Raw genomic sequence first — 18,692 nt, 5'->3', positions numbered from 1 at the left:
GGAAAACGCGATGTTACATGTCGAAAGTCCCGCACAACTCCCTTAGATCTCGAACCTTCATGCCAACATGACGGCGTTGAAAACAAACCAGGCCCCGGAGCCCATTTTCCCCCGAAAATGTGAAAAATAAAACAAACCAAATGATGCGCCAAAGTTATTCTCTCGGCGTCCGCATGCGGAATATGTTATTCCTCTAATAACATAAAGTTACTTTTAAATAAAAAAAATAAGCGTTAAAAAAAAATAGGTAAACAACTTTCAATTGCTTTCTTTTTTATATAATAAAGTCACACATCATCCACAATACGTATGTGTAAAGTTACAAAGAAATGCATTTAAAGAGTGACAAAATCAAATGCTTGCTAGGACATCAATGACGTTCAGCGCACAGTGATGTTAACGGCACTGCCAGATGGCTTTAGCGTTATGCATGCACTTTGAAGATGCGTTGACTTTTAGAAAATCAGCATTGAGTATAATGCATATTATTGTCTTACTTATCGATACTGTAAATCATAATTATAATATCATCGCCCCCGAAAACAAAATCGTGGTTTTGCGCAACAAAAAAAAAAAAAAAAAAAGGCCTGGCTATTTCGTTCGTTGGTTATCAATTCGTGTAATTTTAACCTATGGAAGGCTGAAAGGAATAGGAATCTTTTGTATATCATAAATATCGGGAATTTCGTGTGATCTCGAAACCCACCAACAAAGTCCCCCCAATTTACTTTAAATATTTCATTTTGCATGTATTAATCAAAAGTAACCATTGTCTAAAGAAGGCGAGTTCCTTCGTTCATTTTAGAAACATGTCCACAATTTTCTGTGTTCCGAATTGGTTGAGTCGAAGGTCCACCCATAGTTGGGATTCCAGCACTTAACTCTTGACGGTTGTAAGTGCAGCTGTAAATTGCATGATGAAAACGGAACGTGCACAATGACTTTGTAAAAAGTAACTGTACATTTTGTATTACAAGATTTCTTTTCTTGTGGTGTATTTTCTTCCAGAGAATATATCAAACGCAAGAACTTCAAAGTCAGTGTCACCGACAACAAGAACATAATCGGTACAAAGCCTCTCGGACCAACCCTTTCCGGTGCCTCAATTTTCGAAGAGAATACTTCGGTACAACCGTCTTCCTTTGTGCAGTATTTCGGATCATCTTTAGTGGAACGAAACAGTTGTGCGCATGCCTCGCGTTGCTTGAATTTGAAGAATTTTCTGTCGTTATTTCTTGTTTCAACTTTAAATGTATCACCAACTTTCAAAAGCTGATTTTTATCTATAACCTTGTGGTAAATATCCCTACACAGAACTTTCCCGTCTCTATAAAACTTCAATTTTCTCGGATGAATCTTCTCTTCAAATGGTCGCGCAATAGCAAACCCATACGTATATCTCGCTCTTCTTTCTATAATATCGGTAGGCTCGAAGCCCATCAATACGGCGCCTTTGAGTACGGCTAGCTCTTGTTCCCGCACATGTGTAACATCCATTCGCGCCATTTCCATTTTTATAAACTCTGTAACGTATGGAGATGCGGAATATCCACCTGCTAATATCAAATTGTTTATTTCTGTATTACTACATTCTTTCAATATATCTGTTAACATGCTAACGATCCCGTCTACGGAGGGCTTGAAAAAACTTTCAACTATTTCCTTCTTAAGATGCAATTTTGTTTCATCTACAACAGTAACATATTCATGTTCTTCAACAGCCTTCACAATGTCAGAAAAGGTAGATCTGGCATTTTGTTCCGCTAGTTTGATGAGGGACGCCGGAAGCTCAATGACGATTTTCTCGGTTTTTGTGTCAAACTTTCTTTTGAATTCCTCAAAGCTTCTCATAAGTTTAACAAAGTCAAAATACTGTTGCCGAAAAAATATTTTCCAGACTTTGTCACTCACTACCTTCATTAAAAATTGGATGAACATATTGTCAACGGAATTCCCGCCAAGATCATTTCCGGTTGCCTTGTGCAGCTCTCGAAATCTGTCGTCTGGAAGTATTTCATGTACACAAATATCGACGAGTCCTCCTCCAAGATCAGCAATAATATACTTATTGCCGACCGATAACTTTTTGATGTTCAGGTTTCCTGAAGTCTGCATTCCTTTCTTCCAGAAGATAGCAGCAGCTTCTGGCTCCCGAACCAGCCGAATTCTGTCACGTGGTATACCAGCTTCTGCTGCTGCTTCGCGCATGAATTGTCGGGCCGAGTCAGACCATATAGCTGGAATTGTCAACACCCAAAATACTGAGTTAGGATTTACTTTAGAATTATTAGATATTGTTTCTCGCATTGACTGTAGAGCGAGTTTTCCAATGTATTGAATTAACTTCGAAAATAATCCCAAAGCGGATATTTTTCTGCCTTCGCCGTCTTGAAACTCTGACTCGCGCGTCAAGCTATCATTTTCGTAAAGCTGCATTTTGATATTGTCAAAGTAGCGGTATCCCTGATGCTTTTTAGTGACAACAAGTTGAGCGTATCTGTCCACCGCAAGCTTTCCAAATGCATTAATTGTTCCGTTTGCATTCAGAAGTAAAACTGGTGGTACCCGGTTATGTGGCAGCTTGGTAACATGCACCAAAGAAAGTGCAACAGCGCCGTCTTGAATCGTGGAACCATTGTTTGTTTCCGGTGTTGGTTCTTCGCCTTGCTGTGAACCGGGAGCAGACGTTGCTAGATATATCCTATCCTTTTCCGGAGGAAATGAAAAGGCAAAACCAATGTTAGAAGTCCCGAAGTCTATCGCAACTAGAGCTTCACAATTATCCATGTCTTTTTAAATATAAAATTTTGTAAAATCCCTTCTAAATATTGTGGTCCTCATAGCTAGCTTTAGAATAATCCTCTCATTAGTAATAAAGTAATACAAGTGTTGCGAAATCTCATTTAATTTGCGTATAATACATTATACACTTGCTAACAATAGATAATTACCTTTTATGTTTTAAGTTTCAATAGATTAGTTTTGAACAAAATTTAAAACATGAAATTAAATATGACATGAATCAAAGTTTATTTTCGCTTGACTAGAAATCAATTGGAAAATTTGTTAACAGATTACGTCTAGAATTTAAGAATTTTAACTGCAATGAATATCTGTATTGTTTGCTTTTTCATTAATTACAAGTACCAGCCGCCCACCCTGTTTTATCAGTTGTAGGTAGGGCGCAGTCGAACGGTTGCGAGTTCGATCGCAAGGGAGATCTGATGGAGAACGATAGTTCTAACGGCCATTCGCCCTCCACTTCTGATTCATGGGAGACAGTCGTCAGTTACTTGCGGTTCGGAATGCAGGAATTCTGGTAAGGTTTTAATACCGCCAAAATTACATAAATAACTATACGGCTGAAAAAAGGTGTTTTGTCAATTCAAAAGCACAATAATCCTTCTTTAACCACCAACCCTTTTGGGGAACGTCCCCCCTTCGAGTGCGGGGGGGTCGGGGTTCGATCCCCACCCCGTCTACCCAAAAACGTAAAAAATGGGACCAGGGGTCCCGCTTTTGGCGCTCAGCTTTAAAAGGGCAAAAATTGCCTCTTCTCTCATACCCTCGTGCGATGGATTCCCTCAGGAATGAGGTGTCGGGGTGATTAATATAAATTGAGAAATTCCTTTTACAAACACCAAGGTCAAGACCCCCAATTCAAAAAAAATACAGGGGAAAATTCTGGGATGGGAAAGTGTATACCTGGGAATAATGACCGCCAAGTTACATAATAGAACTGAAATACGGCGAAATACGGTTGTTTAAAGTCAATTCAAACTGTACAAATAAATCCTCCTTTAAACACCTCGATAGCCTAGTGGTAAGAGTTGTCACGCTTCAGTGCGGGAGGTCAGTGGGATTACGATCCCCGGGGGTCATACCAAATGACGTAAAAAAATGTACAGCTCCTTGCTTGGCGCTCAGCTTTAAAAAGGGCAGAAACTGCCTCATCTGTCATACCCTGTGGCGATGTATTCCATCAGAATGAGTGTCGAAGTGATTAATTAAGTTGTAGAACTTCTGTTCACATCAACCTAAAATAAATTATGTATAAACTTAATCCTCCTTTGTTGAGTGTGCAGTAGATTAGGTGTCGACCACTAATCCTGGAAGACGCTCGTTCGAACCAACTCCACTGCGGTTACGAAAGCACCATATGACAACAGGTAAAAGGTTATTAAAACGCGAATTTAGACACCGGTCTATGAATAAAGCCTTGCAATTTTGTGTTAGTTTATACTAATTTATTTTAGCTCGATTATGATGAAAGTTTATTGCTTATTTGAACTATTCTCGAGTCCCCTTCCTGGAAAAACCAGTAGCGGTGTCCAGTGAGAAGTCGTGGTCGTGACCCCAGTGAAACTCGAACCCACGACCTCCGGGTTGAGCGGCCGACACCTTAACCGCTAGAACACCGCTCCCCTTTTTAAGTTTTGTGTTCATAAATACAAATCAGATAGACAGTCTGTTAATCGCAGTTATGTAATATGACCCTGGGTCAAGTACCGCATTTTCAAGAGCGGACGAAATGGTCAAGTGCTAACCCTGCCTGACCCGAAAGCAGGTGAAGTGAGTTAGAGCCCAAGCTCCTCTAACTAAAATTATTGACACTGGGATAATAGTCTCTGTAATTGGTGCACCACAGCTTCGTGACATGTAAAAGAACAAGGACATATTCTGAAATCAATGAGTGCAAAGATCACGATTGTTCAGGAGTAAAAAAGTAGAAACATAGAACTAATGGCCATTTAATAAGCGTGATAATACATTTACACACGTGTAGTCATGATATATGCACAAGTAAGTAAGATATATTCTACATTTCACCACTATGACACATTGTAGTTCCTTTTTCTTATGAAAAGACAAAATGAATATTTCATAAAGTTATTTAACTGTTAAGATTGCATTGGAGAGAGTGAGGGGTGGTAAGTCAGCTTTACAATGAGAGCAATCGAGATCTGATCATTTTCTAAATGGCAGTCGATTTCAGAAAATGTCACTAGTGTGACTGCCAATTCAAGTTATCCATTTTAACAAAAACCTTAAAATTTCGATCTAGATTCTTTCTTGTTTCTTAAATTATTAATGTTGTGTGTTGGAAGAAAAAATAAAGTATCTTACAAACTAACATAACTGGATACTTGTATTAAAGTCAAAATGAATATTTCATAAAGTTATTCAGCTCTTAAGATTGTCAAAATCGTCATGAATTTTCGAATAAGTTATTCGAAAATTCATGACCATTTTGACAATCTTAACAGTATATATTGTTCATGTTGCCAAGCAATATTTCAATGATTATTCGTGCATGCATTGTAAATCACTTAGTGCAGAAAGAAATAGAATCACAAAGAATGATACTAAAATGAAATATTAACAAACCGTAGTTTTTAAGGTGGTGCATACATAATGACGCTCGGCAATGTCCTTGCGATTACGTAATCTCCAAATTATACTACGGCATTCTTCGGCCATTTCTGTTGCTATCGTTCCTTACCAAGATACACAGTAGTATATAAATCTGTGTTGGTTTTTTTATATATAAAATTAACAATCTTCTTAGAGCTGTAACACATAGCCAGGGCCATTTTAAAAATGATTACTAGCCTTATGATCTTAAATGACCTACAAACCACAAAAAAATACACCAAGAAAATTAGTGGTAATGAATCTTCGTAGAGAAATGTTTTGTTTGACAGGTCAACTCCAAACAAAAGCTATAGATAAAATGTGGGTCTGAACACATGTGTTGTAATGTTTGTTTATATTTCTATAAATGCCAAAAAAAAAATCTCCCCGAAAATGCTATTAAAAATGTCAAGTATTGGCCCACAATGAAATAAAAACAGGAAATGGCTACATACAACATGAACATGCCACTTTAACTAGGAAAACAAAAGAGAATTAGTACCAGATCCTGACAAGGCTGGAAGTGCTGCTTGATTACCAGTTTAGTATTGTACCACCAGGAAATGCCGATATCGAATACGTAATCAAACGGAAATTGCCGAGTACGGTTACGGGTCCAATACGCACTATATTTAGTGCACTATTTCCATATTTTTGTGATTATTAATTTTATCTGTTTTATATGCATATATGTCGTTAAACATGATGAATTAACAATTTTACTTGTAATTACTGATAAATGTGTTAAGAAATGCAACAAATAAAGACAAATAAAGCCCAACAAGAATAACTACTATTGGTTACATGGTGATGGTTATTTACATATGACAATTTAAAGTTATAAAGTTGGTATTTCATATTCAGAGTTTTAGGAACATAGTACACATACCCATAGAGTTATGTTTTTAAACAAGTTTTCAACAAATCTGGAAATATTCTTAATATATATAGAAATCTACATGTATATAAAAACTGGTAAAATTTAACTTTAAGAACATAATTATGCGAAAATGAATTTGTTTACCATAATGGAGACTAAAATATGAAATGTACCCAGTCGTTTTGACGAAAATAGCAATTAGTCCTATTAGAATTTATGCTGGATATATTGCATTATCAGCGTACTTTTGTTGATGACAAACTAAAAATTAATTCAAATAATTTTGACGAAGATACAACTTTCTTGTGTTATCATTTAGAAAAAAAAACCTATTTTCAATTACCATGCCGTTCATTTTTTTCTGCAAAAGTAACTTTATTTTGCGAGTCAATGAGTCAGTTTATGTCCATCGCCGACTGTTTCCAGTTGTGAAACAAACTATGGATGGCCGAACCTTTCCCAAGTAAGGAGTCTATATGTTTGCCAGGATCTTCTATGCTCTGCAAATGACGGTAGAAATTGTACAAAAATGTACAGTTCAGTACCATGCTTGGACGTGGGATACGCACAGGGCTTTGTAGAACTTGATTTAAGTAAAACGTATACAGGTAACATGTCTGAAATTGTACAAATGCATGCACAACTTCCATAACTCCGGGACTATCCAATGAAACCCGAGGTGTGCTAAAGTGCTTCCGCAACTGAATCTTAATGAATTTTACTATTTTCTTTTCATTGACTGCATTCTTTATGTCTCTGAATACAGGTGGCTCTGTTTCGACAGTGTACGAGGATTTCGTGGGTATCTGATCCAATTTAAAGGCATGCAATGCTATAACACCAACGATCAAAACAGTAAGGTGGCATTCTGTGACTTTTGGTTTGGAATTCTTCATCCACGCGCGTAACACAAGTACAAATAATTGCGATGTCTCATCTAGAGACTGGTCAATAGAGTCTGGTCTACTTCCAAAAGCAGCAATAAATATCTTAAGCTTTTCTTTCCTCGACATTTGTGGAATATTCTCAAGACTCGGTATTTCTGTTATATCTGGAAGCTCATCGACAGGTTCAACAAGGAATGGTTCCGTTTCTCTGTCATATTCTTCAATGTAACCGTTCTTACTTTGTTTGTCACGGTCGTTTGGGTCTACAGAGCCGGTAACTATTCGATAAATCAGACGTCGAATAACCTGAGAGCATGCATAGGACGTTCGTTCTGACAATATTTCCATCTGCGCTTTGAAAATGAGCCTGTGGTTCACTGCAGCATTAAGTAAAAATGTGCAATCTATTTCACAACGAATTAGACCTATTAGAAACCAGGAGGGCAGACGTTTACCAGTATAGTCTGTTAATATCGTGTGTCCAGTTTCTTCTGCTTCTTTCTCTCCTGTCTCATAAGTATCTACATCGTTTCCGTCTAAATAAACGCATTTTCTTTCCACAGACCCCTTATTGCGTGGAAGGAATTTTTCCAGATCAATTAAAGCAAAGTCTTTGATATCACTATACGACTTAACCGATTCTTTAAACTGTTTTCCCTTTTCATATGGCATCTGTTCCGAGATGTGTTCACAAGCTTCATTACCGCTTTCGAACTCAGCCCTGCGCAGCCAATCTGCGATTATCTCTGGATCCCTGGCAGGGCTGTACAACTGGTTGCTCGGGTGTTTAGGCGAAGTAATGGTGATTTCTGGAGGATCAAAATAATCGTTCCCGATCAATGTGGCGAACACAGGAAAGATGCATTCATCTCGTTCTATCCCGAACTCTTCCATCAAGAAGGTTTGACATTTATACAGCCGGACTGGTAAGTAGTAATCGCTTTTACCGGCAGCCTGTGCGACGATTCGCCTTGGAACCGACTCAGCCATCGCGCCCATGGATATAGAACCATAGTCTAAATTAAAGACGAAAAAATCACTGTCGTCGCTTAATACTGGGCATTTCAATTTATTTGCAAGAACAGCAATTTCTCTATCAGCCTCGAACAGGCAAGCCACTTGTGCTATTTTTAGCTCCACGAGAACTTGACGAAGAGTCACCATTGACAATAGAGGTAAGACGCCTTTTCTTGCATCAACTCGTCTAAGTTGTTTAAACATACGTTGCAAAACTGTTGATAGTTTCATATCGTTCGGATCGTCTGCTCCATCAAAAACAACTATTGGTGTAACATTACATTTTGACAAAGTGTTGAAAAAGTCCTTACATATTTCGGCGAAATCGTCATAGTCGCCACCGAAATGACTTGAAACTTGAAAATGACTGTAGAGGAAGTAAATCAAATTTGAACCATCAATTATCAATTTGGTGTCATGCAACCTGTAATCGCAAAAATACTTATCCCCTTTCTTTCGTATATATGATGTCAGGCCGTGTACTCCCATTTTCAAGTTGAGCTAAAGTTGGTAAGTTGATAAAACACCTTTCAACGGGTCACATGTCTCTTCCACGTGTATTCTTGTGCTTTAGGCGCTAAAAAACCTTGGCCTGAAATTTAAACGTAATGGAATCAAATTTGGAGGTTGTTTAAATTAATGTTAGCATATCATCGATGCCTTCGCTTTGATAGATCTTAATTAATCAGCATTGGCCTGAAACTGTTTGCAAATCAAGACTTTAAATAATCGAAATCGTTTTATCAAAAAGTTGAAAAACAATATTCTCCAAGTCCATAAAAACATTTAGGGTCGGGCCAAAAATTTAGGGTAGGTCGGGATACCGGAAACAAATATTTTTTGTCATGCCTAAGTCATAAAATTAAACTTATTTTCAAGGAGCCTGACGGGTACTGACATGCTGTATTGAAACTGAAAGTTGTCTTAGCGAACTGATATCACCTATTTATCATTGGTCTGTTCTATTCAGATTAACATTCATGTCTGAACTAGATCTAGATTTCTATTCCGGGAAACATGTTTTGTATTGACTTTTAAGATATTGACAAAAGTAATGAGTCAAACAGATTTTCAAGGAAGGAAGACGGATACTAACATGCCTTGTTGAAACTGAAAGCTATTTTTCTACTTGAACAGATATTCATAAGTTAAAGTGAAACAAAGAAACCGACAAGATGAAACTTAATTTTTCAAAAATATTTTTGAAAATTATTTTATTTTCAATTTTACTATTTCAGCGAAGTCCTTATTATGATAATTATACAAAATTTGAATAGCCTAAATAGATATCTCCTGTTAACATATCTTACGGTCTCAGTTTTTTCTATTCATAAAATCACACTTGCATTTTTGGGGAGATATTTCTTCTATTCAAGTTTAAAAATTCATTATGTAAATTCAACAGATGAACAGATGGTAATAGAATACTTCGGGATATAGTTTATTTCATTACTCATATTGTAAATTTGAGAAGCCTTGGGTAAAAAAAAATAACAGCAACAAAAAACGAAAACAAAAACAATAACAATATGAATCAAATTGAATCTTTCCAACCGCGTTAGGTTTGAAATACACCATATTCCAACCGAATGTGCATTAAAGTATGAATGAGTTTGCTGATGATTTTGAAAAGGAATAAATAGATAAAAAATGCATCTTATCACAAAGAATGTTACTTTAGAAAAAATAAGAAATGCTTGAAATACTTGCAAGTCAAAGTCAAAAATGTTTGATATATTTAATTGGTATCTGCTACTGGTACTACACCCTTTTCAATCACTGACTGAATTGTCCCATGAGTATTTAACGTTTACCCTGCTAAATTTCTAAAATGGACTGGTCCATCATTCAATTTGGGCAATACCACTTATCACTTCTTTGGTCAATGGAAAAATATTGACATTTTCGGTACCATTGTAGCTTAAAGGGAAACTGAAACGACTGTGTAATAAAAATATGATATCATCATAATCATATGTTAAGTTTAATTTGCTTAGTGGGGTATACTTATAGGGACGAGTTCTGCAGCGTAAATATTGCGCGACTTTAGTCCGCTAAAGAACGAATGCATATTTCCCGATTCAAAGATAATAATCTTTTTATTACATTCTTATCTACACAAAAATGTAATGTACTAGTAAACATTACGAGTTTGTTCAACAGTCTGACAAAGACTGACAATACTGAACTAAATGAAAGAATTAATTCAACGATATGCATTAAATTACGTCACGCACCTGATATGAAATTCTGGCGTCAATACTCACGTTTCCGGTTCAATCGTAACCTTAACGAGGAATAGAAACAGTGTGTAATAAAGTATACGTACTAAGAAATATGTCACGTATTGCTTCATTCTAATATATTAGCGACTAGTCATGCAATCTGGTACTAGTCATAGAAACCACGGAGCTGTAACACATGGTCTATCACAACTCTGTAGAAACCTACAGTAAACACAGTGCTATAGCAGACAATGTTTTGCCTCCAGGTAAACACACAGCGAGATAATATGGTATGCATGGGATATTTTTAGTATGTACTGAAAGGTGTACATGCATATGCATTATTGAATAATAATAATAGCAACAATAATACTCATTGAACACGGGTTCGAAGTGTTAATTATGATACTTCTCAATATTACAATACAAAGAAAAATAAACAATTTTTCAAACGCAAACATTCACGAGTAGAAAAGTTTTAAACATCTAAAATATAGAACTTATACCTGTTGCAGCGTGCATACTCCTTCCTTATTGCACTATATTATAACTGTTTATAAATAACACCGTTCGCCGTTCGCCAGCGATTGTAGCGAGTGGTGGTAATTTAAGTCAGTACATTGAGAGCAATCGAGATCTGATCATTTTCTAAAAACAAGGATGGTCGATTTCAGAAAATGCATTGTCACTCGAGTGACTGCCAATTCAAGTTGTCCATTTTAGTAAAAACCTTAAAATTTTGATCAATAGATTCTTTATTGTTTCTTAAATTATTGATGTTATGCATTGGAAGAACAAATAAAGTATCTTACAAACTAACATAACTGGATACTTGTATTACTAAAGATTACAAGATTACAAACCGGCAATTATATATAGCTTAGATTATATATGTCGGCTGCACACTTTATTCGTTAGATCAAATAAATCAATTGTACTCAAAAATATAATGTTATTTACTTACTTCATAGTATACAGATATATGCAAACAGATTCTTTTGATTAAACAATATTTTATTAATCACAATTCATTTACAACATGTACATATATATCAAAAAGGCACAAAAAATTGAGTAGGAAACTGAAAGCTTATTTGAAACTCTCTCCTTAAATATTTTCGTTTATTATGTCACGGTAACTTATGAAGACAAGTGATTGATAATATAAATTGCTAGCAGTTTCTTCTTCATCTACATTTGAGCCGTGCCATGAGAAAACCAACATAGTGGCTTTGCGACCAGCATGGATCCAGACCAGCCTGCGCATCCGCGCAGTCTGGTCAGGATCCATGCTGTTCGCTATCAAAGCCTATTGCAATTAGAGAAACCGTTAGCGAACAGCATGGATCCTGACCAGACTGCGCGGATGCGCAGGCTGGTCTGGATCCTTGCTGGTCGCAAACCCACTATGTTGGTTTTCTCATGGCACGGCTCATTTGTTTTATTCTTATTATAGGTTTTTAGGAAATAACCATGCTACGCGCATGAACGCAAAGACAAAATAGGAAGTAATATAGCATTAAAGTAATCGGTTGTCAATATATAAGTTGTACTAAAATGTGTATCTCTAGTGGCAAAGAAAGGTGGTAAGAGGCGAAAAATAGGAAATTGTAGAAGAAATGAGTTGAATGGTCGCTTTAGAGACTAGCTTTGATTTGAACTTTGTCTATATACCGTGTGTAAATATGACCTTAATAGTGTAATTTCAATATTACATTTTCCATTCTATTGACAAAACTTTTCCATATCATTTTATCTAAGATAGAAATATATTTGTTACATTGTTGGTTGGATTACAATAGAATTGTTTAGCACTGTAATATAAGAGGTGTATTAGATTGTGCAGCAATTCAACAGTACATTGTAAATCTAGAAAGTTAAGGACTGCGAACACCTTTCTGTTTGCAGCATTTGGAATACACTACCCACAGCCCCTTGCTTTCTTAAGGCCACACCAAATTGGTGTCTTGTTCTTCGGATTTTTTTTCAAAAATATTTGGGGCGAGCGAGCGAAAAAAAAAAAAAAAATATTTTTTTTTTAATCATCATTTATTGAAGCGAGCGAAGAGCGATGAAATAAAAAAAAAATTAAATAATCGCCTGTGTCATGTTTAACACCAAATCAAGTGTATTTCTATTCATAAGCCGGAAAAACAAATGTGTGTGAAGTAACATTCAGACAGCACTGCCTTTGGAGTATTGAATGGTTAATGTGTAATGCATACAATAAAAAGTAAGAAATATATCAGCGCTTTTATTATTCTGAAATGTCTTATTTATCCCATATCACTTAACAATTTTCTCTGCTCGTGACATTAAACCTTTTAACCCTTGAAGTGCTGGACAACATGTATCTATTACAAATGCAGATCACACAGCACTCAATTGAACCTGTTTGAATCAGAGGTGGTACTATTCGGTGCTAAGTCTGCAGGCTGGGTTTTACTGTCAGAAATCAAATGAAAATCCAGCACTTTGAGAGTTTGACTATACAAAGTAAACAAAAACAAATGTTGACACTTTTGAGAGACATATAAGCAAATGTCTAGAATTCCTGTCTAGAATTCCTAATGTATTGTCATGTATCATCTTTAATATCACTCAAAACAAATAAAGAATTGTAGAACAATCAACAAAAACAAAAACCTGCGTTTGAGAAGTATGGTGGCTGATTTCTGCCATTTCGCGTTTTCGCCCCGCGACCCCGCCAAGCGAAAACACGAGAATTAACAAGTTAAAATGGCGGGGGCGCGGGGCGAAAACTCGCTATTTAGCGGGGGCGCGGAGCGAAAACACGATAATTAGCGGGGTCGCGGGGCGAAAAGTCGACATTTAGTAACTCTGATGGCGCGGGCGCGGTGCGAAAACTCGACGTTTGAAGAGCGCTAATTATCGTGTTTTCGCCCCGCCCCGCCAATTTAGTTACAAATCTCGACTTTCCCCCCCCTTTGAATGGAATTCTCTAAAATATTTTGTATGTTGTAATCCAATAATTATCATTATGCTAAAAACATACCATACGTTCTAACACTGGATGCTTATCAAATCAATCACTGTGACAGTTCAAAATGAAAAATCATGTACTGTACATATACATTCAACAACGTGCCGGGGAAAGAACACGCAGACTTGCTCAAGGTGTTATCAGAATAAGAATAAAAGTGCAAGTTTGCTCTTTGTTTAAAAAAATATGATAAGTATTTATAAAATATGTATGATAAGAAAGAAAGTGCAAGTAAGCTGTTAGGTAAGTAGAATGTAACTTTAAGAAAGAAAACGTAAGTGAGCTAATTGGTTAGCAGACTATAAATTTTGAAGTAAGAAATGAAAGTCTCTTACACATAAACTGTTTACGGCGTCTTAAAATAGTGTTAAGTTTTAGATTTTACCTTCAAGTAAAATTAACAAGACAGTGTTATATACATACGTTTAAGATGCTACCTGTAATAGATTAAAGGAGATATAAAATTACTGGATTAAAAGGTAATGATTACAATTATATCTTGTGTGCACAAATCAAGCAATACGATGTTTTCTGTGAAGATTAGAATATTTAAAACGTATCTGGCTGAATACATGACGTTAGACTAGCAGGTGTTAGTGGACATTTGAACTTTAAATGCCATTCAACAAAGACAGTAGGTGTGTTCGGAGAAAAACTGTATGAAATTAATTGTTTAGGGCTATATAAAACCACCAATTTTGTGTATCACACATTTCTCTCATTGAAAAAAAAATACCTTTCAATGATCAACTCTCAGTTTTTGGGTACATGACAGGACCATTTCTTATAAAGGAAGTCAATGGAAAAATCAATAGCTGGGCCTGACCTAGAGAGAGTTTAATTGCCATTGTGAAGTATCTGAAATAATCTGATATAAAGATAATTTTTGAATATGCTTTTTATTTTTAGGAGAAACAAGTCTTACCAGGTTGTTAAGTAATCAGTAAAGGAATTTAGACCCAAGTAAGTGCCTGGTTCATTTCAATCAATTCAAACACCAGGGCTGCACATACTTTGCAATATTGATTTTTCAAACAGGTGATTTGACAATACAAATAGAACATTCAATTTGGACATAAGCTGAATTTGCTTTTAGAACCATCTACATTATATTCTTTTCGGCATGATGTTCATGTTTTATAACTTATTTTCAGTGATATGGAGAGTCCGTTTGAAAGAAAAATGCTAAACCTGGACCGAAGATTTTTCGAAATTGGAATATCGGTACATAATATAGAAGTTCTAAAATTGTGTGAAAATAACCTAAAAGAGTTACACTATGGAGATGGAAATTCTTGAAATCCATTTATTTGCGAATGAAGCATTTATCAAAAGCAATTTTAATTTTCGTAGCAGGGGTGTGCTTCAATTTACGTACTGTACGTAGCATCTGTCTTAAAAGTTTTCCATGTATCTAGTGGTAAAAATGGTAAACATCTTGTAGTAGGGGTGAATGTAAAAGACCTGTTATGCCTGTTATACTTCACAGCTTTTGATAATAATGAGTAATGTCTATCAAAATATCAACTAGAGTTTATTTACTGTCTACTAAACACTTATGTCCCTTTCAGTTATCCCCTTAGATGAGAGAATGTATTGACAATGCCGAAAATCACTGATTTTGTCATGGATATGGATGGAAAAAAAATATGCAGGCTGCAGCACTTTACTTGAGATACTGTGACATACTGCATCTGAAATGATAGGCTTGACTTTTAGATGAGAGTGAAATAACAGGTATATGCGTTTGTTGAAGAATAAATATGTAAATGTATTAGTTAAGACTAAATAGCATTATTTGTTTTGTATGTGTGACTTGGACGTTATTTTATTGAAAGAATCATACTTTAATGGACAGCACTTTTTGGATTGTGACAGTGCCATTCCTTACAATGGTACAATGGAAACTGTAGAAAAATGAACAGCATTGTCTAAATTTAAGAGAGTTTGATTGTAATTGCGGACGAAGAGAAACAACTGATTGAGGAAAATTATTTTTATTTGGATTTTCTAGCAAACTCAAAGCTTCCCAGTTGTTTTACTAACACAATAATAAAAATCTAAACAAGTAATTGGCCACCTTCAGTTCATATAAGACCAAGGTGTTCTCAAAAATTGCATTATGCACAGTTTTAATAGGTCATAAGATGTGCTCCAGTTGATTTTTTCAAGTTTGTTGTTTGAATCAGTATCTCTCAGTGGGTGGGACATGAGGAATATTGGATGACTGCATTGTTGTTTTAATAGAAATTTTTATTTAGGTCTCTGCACATGCATAGCTGGTTTTGGATCCATGAAGAATTTCAGACATGATTGTGGGGCAATCATATATTGATAGAGCCAGGATGATTACTGACGAAGAATAGAAGAGGTATGACGATAAGGTACACACAATATGTGCTTCTGCAGCCGCCTACATGATATATAGAATCTTTTTAATTTTATTTTTTTCCCTAGTTTAGTTGTTCAAAATTCCAGTTGAAAATAATTGAAATTTGAATATTAGAATATCTTTGATCTTTGATCTGTCAAATACATTCATTATATGATACATACAGTTAATATTTAAGCCTTAAGAAGTTTGAAAACAATTTTATGTTGTCTCTTCTGTTCAGTTGAAAGTCAAGATTAAAAATGTCGTTATTTTATCTGTATAAATCAGGTGTTCACTGACAGGCTCCAGTTATATCTTTGAGGGAAAATTACTTTGCTTTTTTTGTTTGTTAGAGTAGGCAAAGAAGATATCATTTGAACAAGATTTTTTCTAAGGAAGTTCAAACATATCTGATTTGTTTCACGGTATGATGTACATGTTGTATCACTGATTGTCATTAGTTAGTTTCACAGAAACATACAAACCAACGTGTTTTCAGAATTGAAATACTGGTACACAATAATAGAAATGAATTACCTCCCATTGACTGTTTAGAATGCTTATGTTTCAATCTTTTAACTGCTCAGTGAGATATTTTGGACTAGATAAAATCATTGTTTTGCAAGATTAGTAGAGCAGATATTTTTAGGGTTGGTACCGATCACTTGTGTAAAGTGTCAATTGTATTAAATTATGTGCAAATAACAAAAACATGACATTTGATTGGAGATTTTGAAAAACAAATCTGAAAAGATTTTTTTTCTTCGATAGATTCTACTTCCCTTTGTGTCTTTTTATAGCATTACTATTTTGTGTGTCTGAATTTATTTTATTGATACAATGTACATAGAATCATGTTTCAATGGTCAACTCTCAAGTTTTGGGTAAGTGATACGGTCATTTCTTATAACGGAATGGTATGGAAAAATCAAAAAGAGTGTCTCAAAGAGATTTTAATTCTAAATGTGAATTTTCTGAAATAAATGATATAGAAAAAATATTTTCTTCTTTCTTAGTTTGGTGCCGATTCAAAGCTACCCAGCTGTTTAGCAACACAATTACAGGAATTTAGACTTAGTTACTTGGCACATTTAGTCAATATAAGGACTAGAGCTGCTAAAGGGTTGCGTTATTAATATTTCTACCAGGTGCATGCAATATCATGCGACCCAGGAGTTACTTGCAATATTTAGTGTATGTATAATGTCAGAAATTTCCTGTAGTGATGTTTAAAATATATCTTTTATTCAGACGAATACATATGTTTGGTTGGTTATGGATCTGTAAAGAAGTTTAGACATGATTGTGAGGCAGTCATGTACTGAAAGAGCCCTGGCGTATATTGATGAAGAATAGTAGAGTTATGACACTTAACATACACATATAATAATACAGTAATAGCTTAAAGTGCGCTTCTACGACCTCCTTCATTATAAATTAGGGATGGGAACGAATACTGAAATCAATATTCGAATATTCGGTTTGCCATATTCGAATATATTCGAATATTCGGTTTGTTTTAATGGAAGCTTTAAATTCTTATTAAGTGATTGGCATATACACAACGTATTCATTTGTTTAAAGCGTGGATCGTCGTAAGTAATAAGGCCAAAAAATATTTGTTTCGGGTAACCCGATCCTACCTAGCTAAACCCGCCGATCCTAGCGTTTTATTTCACGATTCTGTAAATGGAAACTTTTTCTTTTTTCCATGAAGCCAAGCGAGTCTGCCGCTAGCTATTTTTCTCTTCCTTATTTCTCATTTTTGTGATAATAGATAATGTCTAAGGAATTAAATTTGTTTTTTATTGGTTCATTGCTTTTAAATTTCAATTGAAAGAAGGAAAATAAATGAGTTTTGAATATTAGAATATCTTTAGTCTTGCTGCCCAGAGAAAACATTGATAAAGTACATTCATCAAACGATACATATAGTTGATATTTAACTCTCAGCAAGAAGGGCAATGTTTTGGAATATATCATTTAGTGAAAGAAAACGATCAAGATAAGAAATGTTTCTTTTTTTTTTCGGTTAAGTGTTCAGGTTCCAGTTATATTTTAAGGACAAGTAATATAACGTGTGCCTTTTACAGGATAGAGTAGGAAAAGTAAATAGCATTCGAACATTTCTTTCTGGAGAAGTTCATAATACATCTATGATCGAAAGATTAATATGGTAGATATTTTTAGTTCTAAAATATGTATTAAAGCTTTCAATGGTCTAAAAAGCGTGATAATAGTATATACATGACATTCTTGAAATGCTAGACAGCCATGTATAGCTTATTAAAGCATTTCTACTTTATTTGCACGAGTATACTTCCCGTCGTGCACAGTTTCATGTGTTTCATATGTTTGGTTGTCTCTTCTTTATGATATTGCTATTACTGATGTTATGCTTTTGAAAGAATAACATTTCAATGGTCAACTCTCAATTAAGAGGTTGTGACAGGGACATTTTTGATAACGAAAGGCTAAAAATAACAGTGTCAGAGAAAACAGATTTTGTTATTTTTGAGTTTATAACAGAATCAAACAAATCAAATCAAATCAAATCAACCTATTAGTTTAGTAATACATTTTAGAAATTTAGGCAATCTGTTTAGAAGTTTCAGTCACTATAAAGACAAGGGCTACTAAAAGGTGGCATTTTCAATATTTCTAACAAGTTCATGTAGTATCATTTGACCCAGGTGATTCTTGTACATTTTGGTGTCTGTATAGTGACAGATTTGTCTCAGTTAATAGAAAATCAGGAGGGTTCAACGACTGGTGTTTGAAACCAATCATTTATTTAGGTCTATTCAAATTCTTGACTGATTATGGATCCATGAATTAGTTAAAGATTTGATTGTGATGCAATTGTGTGCTAATAGATGATAAATTAAAA

The 18,692-nt window shown here is 35.1% G+C and overlaps 2 protein-coding genes across 3 annotated transcripts; both read right to left on the bottom strand.

Moving 5' to 3' along the window:
* Positions 1-801: 801 nt before the first annotated feature.
* Positions 802-2,787, bottom strand: LOC128558858 (heat shock 70 kDa protein 12A-like). The gene has a single exon (XM_053549078.1). The coding sequence runs from the start codon at positions 2,785-2,787 to the stop codon at positions 802-804; it is 1,986 nt and encodes a 661-aa protein (XP_053405053.1).
* A 1,948-nt stretch (positions 2,788-4,735) lies between these two features.
* On the bottom strand, positions 4,736-11,085 carry LOC123566725 (protein asteroid homolog 1-like). Of its 2 annotated transcripts, none has more exons than XM_045361047.2 (2): positions 10,931-11,085; positions 4,736-8,791 (listed from the first exon to the last, which is right to left on the bottom strand). In XM_045361047.2, exon 2 carries the CDS (start codon positions 8,686-8,688, stop codon positions 6,691-6,693), a length of 1,998 nt encoding a protein of 665 aa, XP_045216982.2. In that variant the 5' UTR covers positions 8,689-8,791; positions 10,931-11,085; the 3' UTR covers positions 4,736-6,690. The 2 variants fall into 2 exon arrangements, with proteins under 2 accessions (XP_045216982.2, XP_045216983.2); XM_045361048.2 differs by lacking the exon at positions 10,931-11,085 and adding an exon at positions 10,529-10,640.
* Between the last annotated feature and the right edge of the window lie 7,607 nt (positions 11,086-18,692).

Source organism: Mercenaria mercenaria, chromosome 8 (assembly GCF_021730395.1).
Source record: "Mercenaria mercenaria strain notata chromosome 8, MADL_Memer_1, whole genome shotgun sequence".
In the NCBI taxonomy this organism is placed as follows: Eukaryota; Metazoa; Mollusca; class Bivalvia; order Venerida; family Veneridae; genus Mercenaria; species Mercenaria mercenaria.
Note: the sequence above shows the minus strand (reverse complement) of the source record. Positions and strands in the feature narration are given on the sequence as shown.

What these genes read in the sequence shown, in the direction of transcription:
- LOC128558858 (XM_053549078.1), bottom strand. Translation starts at nt 2,787, where the DNA reads ATGGATAATTGTGAAGCTCTAGTTGCGATAGACTTCGGGACTTCTAAC.
- LOC123566725 (XM_045361047.2), bottom strand. Translation starts at nt 8,688, where the DNA reads ATGGGAGTACACGGCCTGACATCATATATACGAAAGAAAGGGGATAAG.